Source organism: Xiphias gladius, chromosome 8, assembly GCF_016859285.1.
Source record: "Xiphias gladius isolate SHS-SW01 ecotype Sanya breed wild chromosome 8, ASM1685928v1, whole genome shotgun sequence".
Lineage (NCBI taxonomy): Eukaryota > Metazoa > Chordata > Actinopteri > Istiophoriformes > Xiphiidae > Xiphias > Xiphias gladius.
This window is the reverse complement of record NC_053407.1, coordinates 20,330,197-20,355,454: the sequence shown is the minus strand read 5'-3', so window position 1 is coordinate 20,355,454 and position 25,258 is coordinate 20,330,197. Positions and strand designations below refer to the sequence as shown.

The 25,258-nt window shown below is 42.2% G+C and overlaps 1 protein-coding gene across 1 annotated transcript; it reads left to right on the top strand.

The window, feature by feature from the left end:
* The first annotated feature begins 3,167 nt into the window (after nt 1-3,167).
* On the top strand, nt 3,168-23,341 carry LOC120792885 (LHFPL tetraspan subfamily member 3 protein-like). The gene is made up of 4 exons (XM_040132270.1): nt 3,168-3,594; nt 21,516-21,782; nt 23,145-23,203; nt 23,267-23,341. The coding sequence occupies exons 1-4, from the start codon at nt 3,168-3,170 to the stop codon at nt 23,339-23,341; spliced, it is 828 nt and encodes a 275-aa protein (XP_039988204.1).
* Nucleotides 23,342-25,258: the final 1,917 nt, after the last annotated feature.

Below are 25,258 nucleotides of genomic sequence, written 5' to 3'. Positions count from 1 at the left end.
TCCTCCCGCTGTCCCTCCTCTCTCCACCCCATCAGTCCCAAACAATCATCTCACTACTGCAGCAGCTGATCCCAGACCAATTAATCCCCAAACTAAAATCAACATTAAACAACTGCAAACACTCGTGAATTATTTACCATATAATGAGAATATCTTATCAGGAAAATAAGTACACTAACTCATTCAAGCTACTCAGCAGTTAATTAATGACAAGGATGGATAACAATTAGACTTAAATCAACGTCAGGATCAATACAGTTACACAACACTACAGTGACATTCGCACCTAAATTGGGCTATTACTTGGTTATTTGCAATTGTTAAAGTAAAAAAAGGCAAATACGGTTGCCTTTACAAGACGGTAGATACGGGCCCATAATGCACCCTCCACTCCCCACCTTCCAGCAACAGCCGGAAGTGCTCTTGTGTTCTGTGCCCATTTTACTACAGTTTACAATGAATAAACAAAATCGCAGATAACACACATTAAGTCAGATTGTATTGTACGGTGACAGGGAGTATCATTATTTTTGTTGTTTAGGGTTTAAGTATTTTTTCACAGCTGTAGTATAGAGAAAGCAGAGCATCCAGATGTGTGACTCTTTGCAAAGACTGACTTAATACTCAGAGCAGGCAGCATATAAGTTATTTGTTGTCACTGCGTTTCCCTCTGCAAGAAAAATGAACATAAAGCACAACTCAACCTAACAATCACTCCAGCACTGCTTGTTATTCTGCCACCCTTATTTACAAACAGTACGTGAGGGGGGGGGGGGGGGGGATATTAGAAGCACCTCTCAGTATAATGCAATTAAGTTCAACGTCATCATACTGTATGGCCTCAAAAAGGACCGCTGAGTTGAATCAACGCTGGCGCAGGAAGAACATAACTGAACATAGGTTCCTCAAGGATTAATTGCAGAGCTGTTGTATTATATTCGATTGTGCAACTGAAATTAAAACACTGTTAGTGTTAGATTTCACAATGTCTCAAATTGAATATGGGAGATTAATTTTTAGACTGATAGTGTCAAAGCCTCTGTATGCTGCGTGTTAACTCATATTGATTTAGTTGCACATCATTTCTCTTTAAAACAGATGGGTTACCGTAAAACCATGTACCACTTTATTTTACTTTTTAATCTACAAAAATATTAATACATCAATTAGAAGGATTAAATTGTCAGGAAATTTATCTGTCATCCTCACAAAGATCTGGATTAGGATCTGTGTGGTATGATAGATGCATGTTGAACGTTCACTGTTCACTGTGCACTTCGCATGCAGCGTTGTACACATTTTGCAATTTTGGAAATAACCCAAACGCAGGAGAGAAACATCCTTGACAGTGTATTGACGCCCCTGATGTCATGACTCTGATGTCTGCTGCCTCCTGTCGGTCCTGATGAATGGACTCCGGTCCGTCGGTGCTTTCAAAGATCAGCGTTGGACTTCACAGCACATCCTGTGAATGCTGACCCATGGGCAACTGGCATCATGCAGAGGGGCCCGCAAAGGGGGGCACAATTACGACAACGCATCTGACACAGAGAAGAGTCCATAGAACTATTTAAAGTGCTATAGGGCAGCATTATGCAATGGGGGGAGTCGTGGTTACCGGGGTAGTGTCATAACCAGAGGGAGCTATAAAGGCGCAGATCTCTGTGTGCAGCTGAGCAGGTTTAACTGTAGCCTGAAAACTAAAAAAAAAAATGTTGCTTCACCACTGCAGCAGCGGCCTGGTGCATTCTGCCCATGTGGGAACTTGTATGTGCAGAACACAAATAAACAAATGCAACTAGAAATCGAATAGGTGGCAGAGGGAGTATTATTCGCTTCATGTGGTGATCTGATTTTTCCATTCTTCTCTTGAGAGGGATGAGGAATGAGTTTGCATCCAAGGTTTTCGGTAAAGCCTTGGTGGAGAGCCCTCTTAGTTTATTCCTCCAAGTATTCACTGCTGATACTATTCAGTGTATTTAGCCCATGGTTTGTTTTGTTTTTTTTTTTTTAGGACGTCGTGTGCCGTTTCATGAAGTATTACATAACCTCCCGGCGGCAAAGTAGCACACTTCACGAGGTCTGAGCAGCGTCGGGCGCGTCTCTAACGGGGCTGCCATCACTGGCAATGAGGGACGACTCGCGGGAGACTTAGGCGCCAATCCTGTTAAAAAAAAACCAAAACAAAAAAACCCCGGCGTTGAAAAGTACATCTGACGGCCTCCGGCTACACGTTTCTTGCGGACATTTAGAATCGCGCTGACATTTCGTCAGCTCGGCGGATGTTGACGCAGCGTCAGCCTATCCACGAGGTGTGTGTGTGTGTGTGTGTGTGTGCGTCGCTGTCTGCGCAGAGAGAGACGCGCTCAACACGGGGCTGCCTCTGCGTCTACCGCCCGTGTCCCTCCCTCTCTGACTCCCGGCATCGCTGACAGCCCGGCGACGCGGCCATAAACCGGAGAATAAAATCCCCGTTTAACGATCCTGATGGGTGGGTGGGGGTGGGGGGGGGGGATCCGTCGTATTTTCCGAATGGTTGTTCCGGTCGGCTGCATTGAGTCGTAAGTACGGGGCCTATAAGGTGTTGTTGGACGCGACCCAGCTCAGCGACACAGCCCCTAACACAGCCTGCTCATTATAGGCTGTCTCTGCTCGTGCTGGGGCCGAGAGGGATACGTGCGCATCTCGCGTTGAGTGGCCGAGGTCGCTGTGAATAATACATTGCGTTTTTCGGTCGAGGAGGTTTTTCCCAAGGACGTCGGCGAGCGGCGCGGCGGCGGCGATGCGCGCGTCCAACGGCTAGACAGAGCAAGTGGGAGGGAGCCCGTCCCTGCTGGTCCCCGACTTCCCAGAGTCTCGTCGCCGATCTCCGGGGCTCGGGCGCTCTGCTTTAGCTGCTCGCTCGCTTTTTTTGGCCGCCTGGCTCCAGGATGCGACGTCACGAGCTGATCGCGCCTGACAGATGTTGCTGTGTTGCAGTGGCACGGGCATAGATTCTCCGCTAGTTCTCGCCGTGTTGGGGACGAGTCTGTAAACAGAAGGAGGAGGAGGAGGAGGAGGAGGAGGGGGGGTCGGCGGGCGGAGAACGGCTTATGTGCTAAATGTTTAGTCCTCGCTTTGTGCTCGGGCAGATCGCAACATCCACTTAGTCTTCGGGATTGCATAAAATGATACCTGGGTCTGCCGCATCAATGCTACCATCTGCAGAAGCGGCGAAACTGTACCAGACCAATTACGTCCGCAACTCCCGTGTCATCGGACTTTTATGGGCCATCTTTACTATCCTGTTCGGTATTGTTAACGTGACCATCTTCTCGCAGCCCTATTGGATTGGGGATGGCGTGGACACGCCGCAGGCCGGCTACTTCGGCCTTTTCCACTATTGCATCGGAGACGGACTCTCCAGAGACCTGGCCTGCCAGGGTAGCTTCACCGAGTTCTCCGCTATCCCCTCCGGTGCGTTCAAGGCCGCCTCCTTCTTCATCGGAATGTCCATGATGCTCGTCGTCACCTGCATCGGCTGCTTCAGTCTCTTCTTCCTCCTCAGCACCTCCACCGTGTACAAGATCTGTGGCTGGATGCAAGCGGCGTCAGGTAAGTGGGGCGCGCGGGGCTGGAGGGGGACACTGAAAGGGGCTCAGAGGAGTTTATTGTCACTGCTTTCACAAGATCTACAGAGAGAATGTGTAAATATCAAATATGGCAACTTTCCACTGTTACCTCCCCACCCATACTAAACACTGTTACAGGGTATATATAAATATTTTCTAAGAAAAAAAAAAAAAAATCAGATGTTGGGTCCCAGGGACAGGATCTTGGAAGATCAAATGATCATCTGTTTTGAGGACCTGGACATGCTACATATTGCAAACCCCTTGAACTCTTAAACACCGGGATGGATTTGGAACTTGATTGATCAGTTGATTGGATATATTATTTGTCAGTGGGAGCAGCCAAAGTGGAGATAAGCGGACGGTGTCAGTGTCAAGGATCTCGCGGGGAGCTGTCAGCAGACACTGATGAGCAGACAGTGCTGTCCATGGTGCTGAAGTTTCACTGAGGCCCTGGCAGCCATTGTCTCATGGTCACTAAGCTTTTCCCCAATACAGCACCACACCATACTTGCACGTGTATGCAAATGCACATGTTTCTTTTTCATCGACAATGGTACCATTTGACTGGATAATATAGGCTAATGAAATAAAAGAAGAACATAATACTGTAACATTGCATACAACTTTCAAAATGACATCATTAAAAAAAAAAAAACTCTTTAAAACTGGTAAGAAATTCTGAATTTTCATATTTAACTAGATTTTTCTAAGACTGAATGACTGCATAAAATATGCACTTCATTCGCTGTCTATGGTATCATACCATTCCATATGCACTGTATAGATACAAAACAGCTCAATTTAATATGAACTTTCTTTTCTCGTCCATGCAGATTAGTTAGTTAGTGAACGATCTTCACACTGTCCTCAGCCAACAGGTCCGCGCGTGTGTTTGTGTGTCCGAGTTGGGGGGTGTTGAGGGTGTTCAAATGTGGCAGAGGTCAGTGGTTCAGCTGCTGGCAGCATTTTGTCACTGTAACTGTGGGCTAAGGTCGTCCAGTGTGAGCGGAGGCCTCCATCATCTGAAAAGAGTCCGACTGCTGCTAAACATTGGTCTGCTCAGCTGCACCAGTGGTTGAAGCAGCTGGCTTCCTATTCGCAACAAACACAAATGAGGGGGGTTATTTGGAACAACTCCAGCTCAGTGTGTTATGTTGGGCTGAATTAACGCAATAAGCCTGTCTAATGAGGAGACCGCTGGGCTTTGTCCTTCTGCAGCTAAGAGATGAAAGAGAAAGCCAAGAGGAGAGACCCTGACCATGACAGGCTGGCACAGGGATGCCTAATGAGCAAGCCTGGCTGCTTAGCACTGTCAGACTTCATTACACTTAGCTGAAGGTTAAAGTCACAACGCCTTCACTTACTAGCCCTGCGGAAGACAGGTGGCCCACTGGCATCTGTAATGGGCCCCTTACTGTCAGATGATGTTCTGATAGGGAGGTATATGTGTCTGTGTGTGTGTGTGTGTGTGTGTGTGTGTGTGTGTGTGTGTGTGTGTGTGTGTGTGTGTGTGTGTGTGTGTGTGTGGAGAGGAAGGGGAAGAGGGAGTGAGATTTAAATATAACTCCCCTTTTCCTTATCCATTATTTTCCTTCTTTTGGCAACACAAATGTATGTCACATCTCATGCCAATAAAGCAAACTGAAATTAAAATTCACACAGTGGGTCAGCCATAGCTCGTTGTCACCCATCCCTGCTACTAGACTGTTCCAAGGACATGAATGACACAGTCAGTATTCAGAGCACTGCTCTCTGCTCTGTGGCAGCGATCTTTCTCTCTGCTAAAGCAGCTACCATTACGGCCCTTTTTTTAAATTTTTTTTTTATTGTGAGGCTATATTTCATACCTTCTTTTGTCTTTGGTGCAGATTTTATATTGGGTGTGTTGTGGTATGGTTGGTATGAAAAAAATAACATATAACTCTACCATGCCTCATTGATTAAAAGGGCTGTTCAGATATACTAACTCAATATCAATGTCATACTGTCTTCGTTGGCAGGGACTATATGATTTCAGTGATATACCGTATGCAACTCTCATAGCTGCGTTCACAAATCCCCTTGGGCCGAGGTCAGAAGGTTGTGGATAAACACTTAACAACATATAACAAATTCACACCATTGCACAAAGCTCCTCTTCAGTGAATCAGTCAGTGAGAGCACACACACCCCTCTAGCCAAATTCAGGAAGAGGTTTTTGTGAGGCCCAGGTGAAAATGTAGAATTTTTGATGAGAAAGCAAACCAGCAGGACACATTAGAACTTTCAAAATGTCTAGCGCAGCCAAACCAAGTTGAGTGCAGGAGTGCTCCTGCGTCCTATGCTGCCCTGGATGGACTCGTGTTCTTCTCGTATTTTCTGCACCGGTGCTATTTCTGTGCAAGTCCATGGCATGCAGATGTAAGTGTGTGTTTATTTTTCCGCTGAGCTGAGCACAGCAAGATACATGATGCACAAGCCCCCTTTACCTTATCTCTTTCTGCTGCCTTCACACAATTTCACCCCCCTGTGCATCTCAACTCATTTCAGTTGTTCATTTTGACCTAACCCTATCTCCCATTCCACTCTCTTATACGTTTTCTTTTCTTTATTTCCCCTCTCCTTTTTCTCATCTTTTCCATTCACTGAAACCTTGTTCCAGTGAGTACTGTACAGTATGTGCTGTCCATTTCCTTCTACATCTCTTCTGTCCTGTATAACCTGCAGTTCTACAGGAGTCTGTATACCAATTAACTAAGAAGACTGAGGTCAGTGATAATTACTTCGCAGTTTTACAGCCTGACTACGTACTCTGACATGTCGGCTGCCAGCCCTTTTCTATATTAGATGAGATTGTTTCTGCTCCAAAACAGATATGAGTCATACCTGTGAATAAGCAAGATGTAAGCTTTGTAAAGTCAGCAGAAAAAAATGTGCAGACTGAGGGTGGAAAGATACAGACTGTTTTCAAAGGTTTGTATTTACATTTATGGTCCGATTTCTATTTTTCCCTCTAGTTGTTTATTTTATTCTTTGGTCTGTTTTGTTCATGTGGGCTTGAGTGTGTTGCTGTTGTTTTAACAAATAATTAAGAAGGAAAAGATTTGCTTTGCTAGAATTAATAGTCGGGCAAAATCACACAATTGCATTTTTGAACATCCACTGCTTCTTATTGGATATCTTTGGTACTTAATACTTAAAGGATATCTTTTCAGATTATGCACAAGCTTGTGCTTTCTGCACAACTTGCATGGATTCTTCCGATAATGAGGAAGTTTAAAGATATGAAACCTTTGTCCTGTGAGCTGCTCTTGTCTAATCTATTTCAAATTATCCAAAAGGAACTTAGTTTCTGTGCTTATGCCACATGATAAACATTCTGCTGTGAACACTGATAGGACTTTTTTATAGCAAGGAAATGTCATTCTTCATTTCATTATGGAATCATGCATGACTTATTATGTTGGTCAAGAGGTTGCCATGCTTCATACTGAGGTACCCATAATTTTCGAAAGGAATAGTTTCACTTTTGGGGGAGGCCTTTATCACAGAAAACATTTTGACATGTCGCAGAGTAAGTAATAAAAATAATGACAGCTGAAAGCCAAAATGCTGTTAAAAGGCTATTGTTAGTCAGACAAACTCAAGGAATATTTTTTTATCTCTCTGGAATAAGCTTGATGTTTTGTTAGCTGGTGAGATTAGCGCAGTTTAGCTCAGTTACTGAATGACCATGGAATCAATAACAGCTGCAATTTAAAGTTAGAAAACACCTGCACCAACATATGGGGTTTAATACTTTGTATGGGTTAGCTTCGTGTTTTCTTTTTGTTCAGTTTATTACATTATCATTTGGAACTGTTCTTGCACCTGCATTAGCTGCTGGCACATCTCATTTGAATATTGAAATTAGCAGCTTTAAAAACTAGACAAATCAGGCCTGCAACTCACTGTTATTATCATTATCAATCAATCTGCTGATTATTTTTTTGATTAACTGTCAAATAGTGATAAAAAAAATAGTTTTCCACTGTAACAAAGCGAGGTCTTCATATTACTTTTGTCCCACCAACAGATAGTCAGATTACTATCACATAAGATAAACAAAAGCAGCAAATCCTCACAGTTGAGAAACTGGGACTACGACATGTTATTGTTAGCATTTCATGGTATATTTGCTTGAAAAATGACAATTAACTGATTACTCAACCAGTTTCTAGATTCATTTTCTCTCAGTCAACTAACTGAATAATTGACTCGTTGCTTCAGCTCTAAACCAAAGTACTAGCTATCAATATTTAGAGAAGAAGCTTCTAACTATAGACTGATCTTGTGATTTGAGCTGTTAAGCTGCTCTTCATTGCATTACATACCTTCATTAGATACCTTCAAAGTGCCTGCATACATATAAGAAAGCCGTCGTAAGTGAGCAAACGTACAATTCAGCTGTCACGTTCTTTCCATTGCATATATAATATTGTTTCAACACAGTATGCTGCCGCAGCAAATAGAGCCTTCAAGACACCAGTTAAGTCTTTAGTCGACTTTAGATAAAGATGGATAAAAATCAAACAAGAGGAATCAACCCATCAAAATTTTAAACCTTTGTTGTCTGACAGAAAAGACAGTGGGAAAATAAAGGAGAAACAGAGATGACAATAAAGAGAAAAAAACGGTTCTGAGGGTTCTGAAGGTTAACAGAAGAAGAAAGTAGAGACGGAAGGCAGACAGAAAACAAATCAGATAGCAGAGCTCAAAGAAGATATACCGAACCTTTAAGTCACCTCTCTCTCTCTCGTTCTCGCTTTTTCTCTCTCTCTCTCTCTCTCTCTCTGTATCATTAAATGTTTCTCTGTGGCTGGCTTTCACTCTCGTGGTCCATTAGCTCTATTGAGAGGCTTGTTCTGAAAGGAGCATTAAAACCTAGCTGAATGCAGAGGTGGAAAGCTGCGGAGCTCGACATGAGAGCAACCATCATAGAGCTGTGCTTTTTCACTGCAGCAGGACTGGACCTGTGCGCTCCAGCTCTACAGAGTTAATGCTATAAATGAGCGCTCTTGTCTGGACACCTTACAGGCCTTTCAAAAGCAGATTAGTGCTTGACTGAGGAAAAAGGCTGATTCTGTTGCTTTTGCTTGTTGCTTTGCTTCCTGTGTGTTTTTGTGTGTTTTTGCATGCTTCACATAGCAACATTCAGTTCATCCGGTAGCCATAATAGATGCACATCCTTTGTCTGCATGCTAGTTCATGACCGTCCCTGCCCAGGGCTTGATGAACTTTTTTGGCCGCATGCGTCTGTTGAAAAACAAATACCTTGAGTGCCCATCCCAAACAACATTATGCTATAGGAAAAATTTGCATATAAATGAACTACATCTCTATTAAACTGCACAACGGAGTAGACTTTAATTTGATGAAGTGCTGTTAAGCTCTGTCCATACTTGCCTTGATCCCAAAGTAGTAAACAAAAAAACAAAAAAATTGGCCCAAACAAGTTATTTATTAAATTCAGCACATTACAGGTTTTTCATCTTCCACTAACTTATGCAGTATTTTGTCATTCATCCTTGAACGACCTCATGCATCTTAACTGGATGTCGAATTGAGTTCAAGTGAGGGAACCTGACTATTTTCACACATTATAGCTGTCCCTCCACTGTGTTTAGCCAGAAGATTTAAGTTAACATTGTACTGCTCTGTCAGCTCCAGTGAAATATTATTTATCCATAGACAAAGCTAATGTAGTAAAAGAAAGTTCAATGTTACTGAGGTTTTACAAAATGCTGAAACATCTCCACTAATGTTAGAGTGGATCAAATGACTATTTGTGATGTGAAAGCTGTTGCTCGTAGTGCCAAACCCACAGAGAATTATTGCTCAACTCTGCAGTCCCCCTCAGCTTTACAGAGCTTTAATGTATCTTTTAACTAATTATTTGATCTTACTTTACTGTTTTGGCTCAGTCTCACCATTCTCATCAGTGTTGTTGGTTCAGTGTAGCCACTAAAAGCTCTAAAAACCCACTGCACACTACTTGTCTGGCACCAAACAACTGACAGACAAAGTTAGCAAGTAGCTGGTGAACTTAACAGAGCATTTAGCAGCTAAAGAACCAGATATTTCCCTCAGGAGTTGGTGGAGACCAAAAGAGAGCTAAAAAATAGAGGGAATACTGGACATTAAATTTGTTGGGTCACCTGAAACAGGACTCCAAATTAATGCTAATGTTGCTCCATAACTGCTGTATGTGTAAATACTCTAAGCAACTTTTTGCTAACAATTTTGTCATAAGGTGAGAATATGTCAGTGTTGTGTTTATAGCTTGTGCTACCCCAAAGTGGCCAAAAAAACAAAAAACAGTTTAGTTTAAAATTGTTAAAATAAATTGTTAGTGTTAGTAAACATTAATACTGTAAGTACTGTATCCTACTGACATCCTTATTGTGCACCACCTCTCTGCACAGTATGTGTAGTTTCAACGTGTCCATTTGTATGGATGTGTATCCTGAAACTTTCACTAATGTTACACTAGGACATCTAAACTGCAGCCTATGAGATGAAGCCAGTCTTACCTTGGACCTCTCTGTTATTTCACAGCAGTCTTTGGCAGTTTGGGGCCTGTCACTTTCTGTCATCATGTTAGAAGCAGTGCCATGTATCAGTCACTCCTGGTGCTGCAGCTACATACAGAGCAGGGACTAATGTCTCTCTGCAGCATATCAAGCCAGATACCCAGTCGGGCAGATTTGTGTAACGTAGATAGTGCAACAACATGGGGGAGTACTGTCTGCTGTTGTTACGGTAAGGTGCATTAGCACTTTTAACTATGAAACACCGCTGAGAAAGACAAAACTGTGTCTGTGGTCCTGGGTGTTTATGAGAGATTGAGAAACTGGTCTCCTGTTGAGTTAACAGACAGAACAAACAAGACAAGGCCATGGGAGATTTTGAAGCAACAGAAATACGAATCCCCTGCAGAGATGCTCAAAAATCCAAAATAGGCCTCAGAAATCTGTGGCAGAAATCCACACTGGTCATCTGTGGGGCTCGACAAAGGCAGTCAGGGGGTAAAGGGAGCCGATGACAACTGGTTTGGGATAATTGCAGCGCCGATCTGTATTCTCACCAGGTCTTGTCAGAGCAGCACTTGAACTGAATGTGCTGACCCACCACCTTTCTTCAATCAAAACAACTGAGCACACAACACTGCCTTGTGCACTAATCCACAGATGGCTCCTCTGCAGTAGGCAGCTCAACATTCAAAGGGGAGAGATCGGGATGATCTCTAGAGTACAAACTCACTGCTGTGACTCTCCTTAGCTTTTTTTCTGTCTTTGTCTCTCTGTCCGTCTTTTAACCTGCCTCTCCCATTTGCCCTGGAGGAACCAACAAGGAACAATCAATCTTGCCCCCCCCCCCCCCCCCACACACACACACACACACACACAGGTAATCTGTTTTCATATCACCTCTGCGTTAACACCCTTAGACTCCTGCGTTTTTGTAATTAAGAAACACATACAGCCAGTTGAACCATCTAATTATAGCCGGTGGGAGGGAACATTCACCCATGCAGCTCTCCCTACTGCGGATGGTTGACAGCAAGAGGAGAGGAGGGATGGATCTACATGTATGTACTGATCATGTGTTTTTAATTACATTTCATGGCCATAGATTCAGAGATTCACATGCCTGGTCATGTGGCATGATTTGTAATGCACATTTTTTTGATTTAAGGCTCATTTGTGAATGCAGAAAAGTTGGTATAATTAAAGAACCCTGAGATCATATTTTTAGACTTCAAACCAAAACAGATCAATGCTGATTAATTAGCCCACACTCTGTGAGTATAGGTGTAGCGCTGTGGAATACAAACTCTAAATGCCAGCCAAATCATCATCGTGACTCCTCTGCATTTGGTGTCCCTGTAGCCCTGCAGGGTGTGGACTATAGATTTGCTGGAGTTAATCCCTGTGATCTCAGAAGTAGCCTGGATCAGGCCAGAGGCTGTGCAGGCTGCTGATGTATTCCACAAAGAGAGTGATGAGGTAGGACAGCAAGGACACAGTGTCCCATGAAAAAAAACTTTTCACGCTGTAGATCCAGTGATGGTAGACGTGCTTTTGTTCATGTATGACTTGTGTACATGCTTGCACACAGAAGCACATACGTGCACAGTTGTGGAAGGTGAATTTACCCAAGAACTTCACTCAAGTAAAATTTCGACATACTTGTACTTTACTTGACTATTTCCATTTTATGCACTCACGCATACTTCTACTCCACCAGAGTTCAGAGGAAGATATTGTACTTTGTAATTCACTACATTTATTTAACAAAATCTGGTATGATCAGTTTATAAAATATGATGCATTGCATATGTAATACGATATCACCAGTATATGAGGCTGTTAAAATGGGATCCACCATGACCGACTACAAAATTACCACTTACATATTAACACTTAGATAATAATGATCAAATGATATAATTACATATGTCATTATTTAATTTTTCTGCTTTCACTGATATGCTGTTACTACTACATCAGTCTGTCTTGGGTGAATGCTCCTAATGGTAACTGTTGACTGAGAGAGCACAGTCCCCCCTAAGCCGTGGCTGTTTGCTTCCATCGTCCCTGAACTTTTGACCCAGTCAGTATTTTCACAGAATTCAAAGGTCTCTTTTGATCCCCGATGCCTTTGCCAATCTTTATCCTCTGTAGAGGTACAGTCTGCATCTGGACCTGTTACATAAGCCCTCCACCCCAGCCCGACTCCCTCCTGCTCTGCTCACTGCGGTTTACACTGCACTCCACTTCCTCTTCCCCCTCCCTCCTCCCTCTAATTCCGCAACCCCACCTCTGCTCTAACCTGAAATGTTATATCTATTACCGAGGCACATGTTTTAGTCCTGTGTCAACCTTACATAGCTTGAGTGTAGTCACTTAATAGTTTCAAAGCACACTGTCCCTTCTGTTGTATGTCCTGCTTCACCTGTTCGCAGCTTCTGTCAATGTGTAATAGTGAGGCACTGTCTCGGCTCTGAATATAGAGCATTTGGCCAAAGTTGGCAGGGTTTTTTTTTTTTTTAAAAAGCTTGTAAAGAAAGACAAATAGATAGATAGACAGATAGGTCTAAACTGCATGAGGCCACTACAGATGTACACATTACTACCAAAGACATTTCTTAATTTTTAAAGGTGCAACCTGGTTTCCAAATAATTGTTTTGAAACTAGTTTGTAGTGATGTACTAAGAATGTAGGAAGAATTTTACACATAAACTTCATGGATGCAGTTGCTTGTTTAATCGATTGACTGGCTTGATTTTGGGTATTAGTGTGTGGGTGGTGTTAGAGACACTGCATCCTTTTCATCGTCTCCTTTTAGGTGGAGCTGCATCATTTTCAGTCTCTTTTCTGGATTCGTGCATCAGGCTTGTTCTGAAGCTGTAGATGAAATTACGTTTTTTTAAAGATCTCCTTCTAGTCGAGTTTTATTCCCTGTATTATAGGTCAGAGTGCTTCCTGCAGCCTATAGACATAAGATTATATGCAATATGCTAATGTGGGAAGATTACTTGCAGCACTGCAAGATGGTTGAAAAGTTTTTGTAAGACTTGTCCTGGCACAGATCAGAGATGATCTGATGAAATAAGCCATTTCTTGCTCCTTCTAATCCTTTGAATTGAAATGGTAGGTAAGCTGTGGGCATTATGCGCTCATTGTGCAAAAAATTGCTGAAGATGTTGACAGAGTGGGATACAGAGGATGCCTGGAAGCTCCTTGCTCCCTTCTAGCAACCAATGAGTTTTGCCAGCAGCTGAAGCAGAAATAGATTTGGACTGTAGACAGCTCATCTCTAGAAGCCTCTTCCTCATTTTCCAAGGGAGATTGTTGAAGTCAGTTTAAAAGTTACTCTTGCTCCACTTTCCAGTCTATCCTTGACTCTTTGGAAATATTTTTTTACGAGTACTGTCTTAAGTTCACATCCAGCCAGCTGTCTAAAGGTACGCTCGTCTTCTGGCTATGTGCTTTGTAAAACTATGAACCTCTAAATCCTATATATATCTCTCGTTACTTTTTCTCTTATAGCCACATAAACTGACACCGATTATAACACTATTAAAGTTTAATTTATAACCCTCTTTTCCACTCCATAAATCTGGACCATGAAGCAGACTCAAGTGGTGACATATTTTCACACTCCATTTAGTCCCACTATATAGCTCATACACTCTTAATTGCCCCATTTATCTGAATGCAATTATGGCATATCATTGTCATAGTCTTAGGTCATGTTTCATGGGTACTCATTCACTCATCTTTGGAGCCAGAGAGAAGTCTTAATTGTCCAGTGTGAACATGGGGTTGATGCTGCCCACACTTCATTAGAGTCTGGACTGGCCATGGAAAAGATTGGATTAATCAGTTTCATTCTACATCCTCATTTCACAAAGCTGGCAGAAGGGGCTCTGTGGGTGAAGTTGGAATCACATTTTCTATAGGATGGTGTTATGAATATTATATGAGGGAGGACAATCAAAGACAGGACCATCCAGCACATGATTTATGCTGACAACATCTGGGAAGTGACGAGGACTAATGCATCTGAACCCATAGATTCCCCTGCAAAATGCAAATGGAAGAATATCTGAAATAACTGGAGAGCCCAGAGAGAGTGAAGGCTGTTGAGTTGAGGATTAAACCATAATGACAGGCTCCCTCTGCAGAAGAGCAAGATGAAAGAAGCCAGAGTTTTACTTGCTTAAATACACTGAAACCTCTTTGGATTGTGGTATTTAATCTCATTCAACCCCAGAAAATATATCTCCAAGTGTGTAACTTCTAACCTGAAGGTTGCAGGTCAGTATTGTCTGAAAGGCCATATAGTGGCCTCACAAGCACACACACACACACATGCACGCACAAACATACAGGTCGTGGGACATGCCGTCCATTAATTGCAGGGTGGGTGGTTCGATCCCCGGCTCCTCCTGTCCACATATTTATTTACATCTTTTATGTCCCTAAACACAGAGATAAACAGGGACTTTGCAATTAAGATCGTTTCAGAGGCACAAAAAATTCTGTTTTTGCATCTATGAGTGAAAGATTTAAACTATATACAATTTGCAAGACACCTGCTCATGGTCAACAAATACTGACTGGGCCCATGCCCAGACCAGTGGCTTGTGGGACCAGGTCAGCAAGGGAAAAATATTGAAAAAAATACAGCCTTGTTCAAGGGCTCCTCAACAGCAGGTGTTTACAGAGAGAGCAAAAAGGATGTCCTGTACACTTAATCTTCCCAGATAGAATTAGAGGGTTCCCTCCTGGTACCTTTCAGTGACAGAAGACAGAAGTCATATTTTAGCCCTGCACGACATTACCTGCATCCGTTTTTTAAAGCACACTGTTTAGAGTTTCCACCTAACCAACGGTATCAATACATGCCAGTATGGCATGGAAACTGACTTGTAGAGAGAGGTGAGCCACAGTCAAAATTTAGCCTGCTGTATGTTTTTCCTGATCATTGAATGCTACTATAATGCAGTTGTGAGCAGGCAGTTTTTTGGAAACTCTCACTTGCTGGTGCATTCAAGTGCATATCCAGTGGGCTTTGAAAAAAAATGTCTGCAGAAATTCAAAATATATGCAGTTTTTGGAGAAACTGTTGAAAGAAACAGAACCAACTGCGCGGTCCTTGAAACTTTAGGCTATTTCTACCACTCCCGCCTCTCTCCCACAATGTGCTGTTCGGCCTTGGGCTGCTTGTTTCCAGACTCAGCCACTTGAGTCATCCAAGCACCCAGCCACACTGTCACACTGTGCCTCAGCAGTGGCAGGAGTCTCACTCTGCCTGGAGCTTAATGCCGAAAACAGCAACGTAGACAACAAGCATCAGGGATGGACCATGTCTTTGGGGGGGGTGGATCACATTACTAGCCAATGAAGAACAATCACTTGCTGTTGTTTTGTTCTAGTTGGATGTGAGTAATAATGGCGCTGTCTTTTGTATCAGTATAAACGACTGTAGAAAGAACCCTTTGAACTGAAGTGGCAGGATTTTACCCCATTCAGGTCACTATTTCACCTGTGGGAGTGTAACATTAGCTAATACATTAAAGCAAACCCACCTATGCATATTTATGAGAACCCCCACTGGGATAAACACTAAAAAGCTGGTCCCAGAACGTATGTGCCGATTTTCTTTTTTGAGCTGACTTTTAGTTTTTAGCTTAAAGGCCATTTTGCCAGCCACAGGCTAACTCACCAGAGAGGCTGTCAGTTCAGTAAACACATTTTTTTATTCATCAGCACCAAGATGTGTCACTATGACAAGTGCCAAACAAATGAGCATTTAAGCCAACGTGTATATTTTAAACATAGAGGGTCACATTTACTGGCATATATGTCTATACATGTGTTTTTTGCTAGAGCTGGATATGCATATGCAGTGTAAGATAGCACAGTTTGGGCTGTGCGTATGCATAATTCAGTTTGTCACAGCTATTTAAATGAGAAGAGGAGAAAATAGGATCCACAAAGAACTGTGGGAGTTGAAAAATGCGAATCCCTTTTCATGGCTGCTTAAATGTGCTGCAGATGTGTAAGTGATGGAAAGAGCAGGAAATATTTCCATCTGCCACCCAGTGCTATCAATGGCATGTTGAAGCACTGAAAACACACTCAGACATGCAAATGCATTGGCAGTGTTACGGTAAAACACGAGCCAAATGCTATGGCGGTAGATTAATGTCTGGTCCTTCAAATACATTATACAATATATGTGATTTATTTTTCTTTGTCTGTAGACCTGATACACAAATCCAATCAAGCTGCTGCTTTGGAGATCACACTGGAGCTCCAGTCACCTACCCTACTTGCTAATGACGCAAAGAGATTATAGGAGGCAATGGGATTCTTTCCGTATCGATGGGATTTAGTAGTCTCTTTAGGAAAATAAGCCAATGTGCTTCTGACAAATCTACTGCCATCATACCGTTCTGTACCATCTGCCGGTCTGCCCTCAGACTTTCCTGTAGCGCTGGTTGCACCTAATATGCCCTACCTACAGTCTCTTACATAAGCTGCTGTTCGCCAACAAGCATTTTTCTCAGTCCAGTTTTCCACTTACATGGTCCCAGCGTTCCCGGGAAGAAGAATATACAAACAGAGAGGTGTGTGTGTGTGTGTGTGTGTGTGTGTGTGTGTGTGTGTGTGTGTGTGTGTGTGTGTGTGTGTGTGTGTGTGTGTGTGTAAAAGACAGAAAACGGTAAATGCTGAGAATAGCTTCGCCGAGGGGGCTCCAGCATATGGTAGCCAGTACTCATGACGTTAGCGTGGTGCTGGGTGCTTGCTGGTGGCCACACGCAGGGCTGGAGCATGGCACCCTGCATGGGCTCTGTCTCTCACCTCCTCCCCCCTTTCTCCCTGTGCTTTCTCTCTGTATCTCTGGATCTCTGCCTCGCCCTGCCTCATAATCCGTCTCTCCTTTCTCTGCGCTTGTCTGCTGCTCTCCTCCTGCTCTCCAGAGAGAACAGGGAAGAGACAGAGGGAAGGGCAGAGCAGAAAGGGTAGGATAATGCCGTCAGTTAATATCTAGTCTCCACTCCAGCTGACAGCTGCATTCTGTCTGGCGTGCTGCTATATCCAAGGCAAGGATTGGGAGCACACCATTCATTACTGCAGCATGAAGCTCTGCTCCAATGCAGTGCTAGTGGGTGAAGCCAACAGATAACAAGAGATAATGAGCTAATGTTTTTTTGTTAACACTTTACTTTTAGTCTTTTGTAAACAGTTTATGCCAGCAGTTATAACTTCTCATATAAAGACATTTTATATTTTACTATAAAGTCATTTACTATCTGTTTATACAGCAGCCTCCACTTATGTGTGTCCACAGGAGGAGCTATAATTGTTAACAAATTCATTAATAAATACCTATATCTGCTTATAGCAACATCATTGTCTGTTATAAACAATTTAATTAAATATTTATATACTTTTTATAACAGCTAAATAGGAGCACTTAACATAAAGAGCTAAATTACTTAAATTATGGATCAATTATCAAAATAACTCGCAATTGATTTTCTGCTGAGCAACAAATCAATTAACCAACTAATCATTTCAGCACTAACAGAGACAGAGGACACATGTACACATGCAGCCAAAGTCAGGGGGATATGTGGATCTACATTACTGGATAACTGGATTTTTTTTTTCTTTCCATAATAAAAGCTGGTACCATGAAAATGACCAATCCTGTACAACCTAAGTGTAAGTAACTCGCTTCCTCAGCTTCACTCATGTATTTTCATTTCAGTTGGTGATTTCCTGCATTTACCAGAATGGGTTGAACGGCAGGAAACAAGCCCGCATTAATGGTGTTTGACTGGACTGCATCACGAGCTTATGATGCTTCTGTTGATGACATTCTTCATGTATTACGGATCTTTTTTTTAGAACAAAATTGTTGATTTTTAAAGAAGCTCAAGCTCTGAGGGACTGACATAAAAACATGATGTTGTCTAGAGATTTTCTTCTTAATTGCTATTAAAAATCGCTGTGGTGACTCATTGCCATGTTTGGCTTGTTATCTGTGGTAATAAGAAAAAACAACAAGCAAGAACATTGGCCCATCAGTGCTGCTAATAATAGTTTCAGTGTTATATGGTTGTTGTTTTTTCCCCCTGTATATTTCCTCTAATATCTTTGGTTTGCATTGACACGTACTATAGTATGTTTGACATAGTATATATGTATGCAGAAAAGTATTTTTTAGAGAATGTTTTTAAGAATGTTTAAATACACAGGAATGCCAAAATATATTTAGAGGTTTCCTCTGGTATTTCCCTTGGTATTACTGATGTGGTTATAGACCGTACGCTGCCGTAGTTGTAATTTTTTTCCTCTTTGAATTTTGCTTAAGCCTCTCCTTACGTAAGCAGATGTAGCACTGTGCTGGAATGGCCCTCCTGGGCTGTGTTGTTTGGTTATGGATTAGTTGGCTCCAGGCTTACTGTTACAGTGTACGGAGGGCACATGTGCTCCTACTCTTCCCACATGCTGTCTCTGGAAACAGGAGTGGCATATGCGGCACCCTCTGTTGGTATAAACCTGGCCAGCGCATCCCTCAGAGATGTTCATCTGCAGAGGCACGCATTGGAGTAGATAATGTTCAGCAGTGACTGTGACAGATTTTTTTTTTTTTTTTTTTTTTTTTGCTCTTGTATCTTTTGTTCTCTTTTTGTCTCCCCTGATGCTATCAGCATTTGTCACCTCTTTCATTTGTCTTTATCGTGCACACTCGGCCTCTTTCTCTTTCTCTTTCTCTCTCACCTGCTCCAGACCTCTGTGAGCGTTCTCCTCCTAAGCCTCAATGTAACATTCATGATCGTGCTGAATTCAGCCAAAGGCATCCAGGAGACACCCAGGGGAATCTGGAAAAGCTTTTTTTATATGGTCTTCCATGGCACTCCCTCCGTTCAGTGAATCTTGTTACATAAACCTCCATAATATTCATAGCATTTATAGAGGAAAAACACGGGTGGTAGGAATTCATTTTTCTCCCAAGGTGAAAAAGTTATATTCATATCAATGCAGCACTGTTTATGATTGCCCATTTCCTTTCCCAAACCCCCAAAGCAGAGGAGGAGGAGCGACCAGAAAACACATGGAGAGCCTCCCCCCTTAGGTCACCAAATAACATGACAGCTGACTGATGAGTCCAGCTAATTAGCACCATCTCAGGGTGGACAGCTCTCTTCAAAAGAGCAGACATCCAAATCAGGGCTATCACTATGTTTGAGACAAGGACATACAGAGGCAGCCTTGTCTCTTTTCTTCTGCGCAGACTACATCACACTCCCTCTCAGAGTTATTATGTGGTTGAGCAAAACTGTTGTTATAGTGTTAATTGTTTGTCAAACACCTTGTATATCTGAACAAACAAGAAAAAGTCAGTATATGCCGGGGAAAACACAGCAACTGCCTTTTATTTAATGTCCTGGAGCCGGAGACAATCTGATTTGTCGTGAACCACTTTACAGAAAATATTAAAAGGAGGTTTGGTTCAACAATTCTGCCGCATTTGTGTAAATGGACTGTCAAGGCGGGGCCTGGTCTGTAGCTTCTGCAGCCACAGTCAGCTTCTGTATTTGTCAATGCGTCATTGACTGGCACATCAGAGACTTGTACGAAAGAGGTGGACCGGCAAGACAGATTGTGGAGGTTTGGCTTCATGTGGACCTGCTGACTGTCAGCCCTCTCACTGGTCACAATGCGCATCAAGGCCTCAGTGACACTCACTCAGGGGCTGAATCGCGTACTAGACTCAAGAGGACGTGTGTCTGTGATGCCGTACTGTAATAGTAGAATACAGTAAAGGGACATTTTCTGCACTAAATGGCATAGGAATGTCTGAAGCGGAATAGCTTATTGCAGTACTCCTCCATCCGCCTATCTGATTCTGAACAAGTACCCGAGCCCGTGCTCTCTGAAACACGGTGTGCATATGAATATGTTATTACAGTTGGAGCCATGGGGAAGGTAAAAGAGGAGTCTTGGGGATGCTCTGCTCTGTTAGGTATGCAGTTTGTCTGCAGCATATATTGCTCTGTAATTTTCTCTCTTACTCACTTTCTCTCACTGAGACATCTCCCAACGCCCGTTGAATATCTTCCAGGACTATTAAAGACCGCAGCGTTACTGTAACAAAGTGCAGCATGTGCGCGTGTGCTTTTAGGCACATGTGTGCAGCTTGTGTATGCATATGTAAAGAGAGCATATTGTTACTACTTTCGGTTGTAAGACTTTGATTAAGCCAGAAAAAAAAAGCTACAAATAAGGCCAATGGCACATGAGTTATATACACATACGTTTCTGTTCAAAGGTGTAGAAATAAAAGCAGCGTAGGGGTCCTTAAAATGCAGATTACATGGGTTACAAACTAGAATAATGTTCAAAAGCCTCAACACTAATACATAAACAAACAGCAGTCAGAGAGGAAACATTGCAAGCAAATGTTTTGGGGATAAAGAAGAGGGTATGTTTTATTAGTATGTTTTATTATTAATGTGCAACACACTCTGGATAATTGTGCAGTCAGCTTCTTTTTCAAGGTCTTCAGCTGCTCTGCTGCAGCATCACTTCAGAGGAGAACCTCATCCAAATTGAAAATGAGAGAGATTTTACCCCCTTGGGCAAAAACTGAGAATGAGGAGTGGTTAGTTAAAATCCAAAGAGGGAGACAAGGCTGCAGGACTGCGCATGGTCTCTCGTTTTCCTCCTCCTGAGAGGATCTCTTTTAAACTGAAGATGAGAGAGATCTCACACTTTGGGCAAAAACTGAGAATGCATAGATACGAGTTAAAATCTAAACTCACCACTTCTTAAAATGCAATATGGAGAGCGAAATCCATGAAGTTATGTAACAAAACAAGTGGGGAAATCCTGGGCAGTTTTCAAAGACATCTCATATGACCAGAGCAGTTTCTACATCCTGAATCTCTTAGTCCTATTGTGTCCGGCGATGGCGGTTCGTTTAATGTTGGTTTTACTGCTCTTCCATGGGCACTTCTTGTGTCTAGACACTTATTTCACACCTCAGGGAAGAAATGAAAATCAGTGTGATGGATGCAATAGAAACAGTAAAACACCCAGAGAGGAGACTATAAGGGGGGAGATTTTTAAAGCACTTGAAATGATTCTTATTCTTCTTTATCTCTCATTTCCCCACAAAATCTCACAATCCCTGGCCTCATTTATTCCTGTGCACTTTTCCTCCCCTCACTCATTTTTGTTTTGCTTGTACTTTTTGTTCCTCCTTCATCTCCTCATCGCTCCTTCATCCACTTCCTCCCTGATGTTGCCACCTCTCTTTTACTCATTCCTCCCCTCTCTGCCCCCCTCTAGGTGTCTGTTTGGTCCTGGGTTGTATGATCTATCCTGATGGCTGGGACAGCGACGAGGTCCGGCGGATGTGCGGAGAGCAGACGGACAAATACAGCCTGGGGGCCTGCTCAGTGCGCTGGGCCTACATCTTGGCTATAATGGGCATCCTGGACGCCCTCATCCTCTCTTTCCTGGCCTTCGTCCTGGGGAACCGGCAGGACGGACTCATGTCAGAAGAGCTGCTGGCTGAAAGCAAGGGTGAGACTGTACTATCGAATCTGACAAAATGTGATGTTTTATTGATCTCCTTTGGGAAAACCCTCGCTTCGCTCGTGCACCGAACTGAAAGTCGGAGCCAGCTCTGGAGCATTATTCTGGGAACATGTTGGGATTTAGTGTCTTACTTAAGAAAACTGTTACTTGCCAGCATTTGGTGCTTTTTTCGATTGGTGCAAGGACAGCGTCTTTAACCCTTAGCCTACCTTTCTCACCAAATCTATATTTCTATTTTTGGTATTAATTAAGTGAAATTATAAAAACTTCTCAACATTTGCAGTGAATGCATCTTGAATTGAGCAGTGATTCTCTTAAATTTCCAGTTATTTTAAATCTTGTATCGGGTTATAAATCACTGATGTGGAGTGGATCCGTTTATTTTGGGGGTTTTTTGGCCGTGTGCTACCAGACAAAATGCTGTAAAAGCGCGCTCTCAATACAATTTGTGCTACCGTGGGCTGGCAAAAGCAAATACTTAAAGTAAATGAGAGTACTTTCAAGCTTGCTTTAAGCATAGACTCCTGATTTATCCCGACCTGTGCACACTCATTAAGGTAGTGATAAAACATACACTAGACTGATTATGTGAGTTGAATTCATTAAGGGATCACAGTCAGTGCGCTTACTTGTGTTTGTGACAAATGAGAGCCAAAGATTTGATGTAATTAGCTTCTGGTGCAGCCTCTATAAAAACAAAATTAAATTTAGAAAGCTCCAAATGTACAATTTGAACATTATTAAGGGAATTCTTTTAGAAAATGAGTTTGTATAAACTAAAAAAATTAACAACCATAAATGTGCACTCGTTTTAACCCCTTAATAAGGCTTGCTGTTTCTGATCCCTTTTGATGAACAGTCAGGATCTCTACTGAAAGGGAATCCTTTGGAACCCAATTTACAGAGACACAAACCACCTGGTAAAAAAAAAAAAAAAAGGGGGCCTCTGTTTGTTCACCTTTTTTTCTTTTACTCCTCCATTTTGTATGCAGTGTTGCATAATCAGCATCTGTTGTCAGTGTGATATTAAAATGTTTTAGACATACAGAGGCTTTATGCTTTCAAATGATGTATATTTCATAAAGGTTGAATGAGGGTTCAACCAGATGCCAACCCAAATAAAGTGACAAACCCACTTCCTGGTTCACTGCGTGTTAAGGGGTTTTAAGAGCCTTAAAGTTACATTTTAGGTATTATCTAACCATAAATCATGTATCTGCTCCCCACTGCACTATGACGGTAGGAATATCTGAAAGACTCTCTACCACCATCAGACCTCACTGCCCCAGTAGAGATCTACCGTGCAGTGAGGGGATGTGATGATTTAGTCATAGAAATGACCTGACTTAAACTGCTGTCCATGCATACCGTACGCAGTTTCTGGATCACTATTACAGGTCTACACAGGGAGATACTGTGAAAAGGCCTGCGTCCAGGTATGTGTCCCAGTGGGAAATGGGATTAGTGTGTTCATGCTGTGTATCCTGTAATGGAACCAGACAGGCATGGACATCCAGCAGCCCACTAAAGAGAAGTGGGGAGAAAGAACGAGAAGGAAGGAGAGAAGGGAATGATTCCTCAGTTTGGTGTCACCCCCTTCTTATGAGAGAAGTACACATGTAACATCATCATGGTGCCATGTCTAATCACCTGTATATGTAGCTGCTAATATCCTCTACAGAGTAATATAACCAACTCTCAGAGGAGATACATGCAATTTCTGTTTTTTCATCCCCAACCCCAGTGACCTTCAAGTGACAAATATGAGATAAAGAGACAAGATGGAAGATCTAAAGACAATGTCATAGCAGAGAAACCATGAATGGGATTATCAGCAGCTTTACCAGTCAATAAATGGCCTCATTGTGACGACCGTGATGTACCAGCCCTTAGTTTATGGCTCTGGAGAATCTATCATTTATGAATAATACATTACAGCTCAATAGTCGGCTACCAATCAGCTCATCCCTGATGCCATCTACTGGTGTTTGTGTGCAGTACAGCCAGTCAATGTGGAGGATGCATGTATCTGGCAATGTGTGAACACGGGAGTCTATTAATAGCATGACCTTGAGAACCATGTTGTAGCACTTTTATATTTTCCTCTGTGGTTCTGTTTGTTTGCAGAAGGAGGCAACGCCTAATCACATCTGTACAGTAAGTAAGAACAGAACATACACATTGAAATGTACATATACATGCTGATCTGTCACCGCTTGACAAAGAGCTGTCTGTCATTATGTAAACCGTCGTACACAGTGTGATTGTTCTTTTAAAATTAACAGCCATGAAATGTCACTTGTGTCCCTATGGACAGTACAGCCATGTAAACTGAATGTAATCTATTTTTCAGAGCATAAACCCTTCACACTATTCCTAACTCCTCGTCTCCTGTAACCCCCTTCAGCCAAAGGTGGGAGAGAGTATTCAGATCATTTACTTAAGTAAAAGTAGGAATTCTGCAATGTAAAAATAGTCCGTTACAGATAATGATCCTGCGTTAAAAATGTTACTGAAGTAAAAGTACAGCATTATTGTACTTAAAGTATCAAATGTAAAAGTACTGTTTCAGTTCTATACTTTGTAATATTTGATAATATCACTGATGTATTACAGTGTAAGTGGCATTTTAATATTGTAACTGATTGAGGTGGAGCTTTTTTTTTTTTTGCTACTTTACACTGTTCAGTATCTATAACCATGTAATATTTTATGAGCTTATCATAGGTTTAGTGTGTATAATTTTAATCTATGAAGTAGTGGATTAAAAAGTATATTACTATATTTCATTCTGAAATGTAGTATAAAGTAGCAGAAAATGGAAACGCTCAAGTAAAGTACAAGTACCTCGAATCAGTGATGGAAGAAGTACTCAGTTCATGTACTAAAGTAAAAGTATTAATAGAAGAATGTACATTACATTGCGCATTGCAAGTAAAAATCCTGCATTCAAAATCTGAAGTACATCAATATTATTAGCAAAATGTACTTAAATGATCCATTACTGTGTAAACAGCATTCTACTGTTGTAGCTGTAGCTTCATTCCAGTGGTTCCCAGTCTAGGGCTCAGGCCCCCACCAAAAGGTCACAGGATAAATCGGAGAGGTGATTCATGTGGTAAGAACGAACAAATACAGCAAAGTGTGCAGCAGAAATTTGTATTCGTTTTAGAGACTTTTTTTCCAGTCTTTTGTTTTTTTTGATATCTTGGGTAGCTTTCACTCTTTGAGCCTTGAAATGTTATTTAATGAAACCATCTGAGAAATGGAAATACGACTACCTCAAAATTGCACTTAAGTACAGTACTTGAATACTAAGTTACTTTCCACAACAGCGCTCTCTTTTTCTTTCTTTCTCTCAGGATCCTGAATCTCCTCGTGTCCGTTTTCATAAAGTACCGGTCCCTCAACAACGGCTTAACGGAAGGAGGCAGCCCAGGTTTGCTGAGGAGGGGGATGCTATTGAATCAGCCAGCCTGCCTTTCACATCT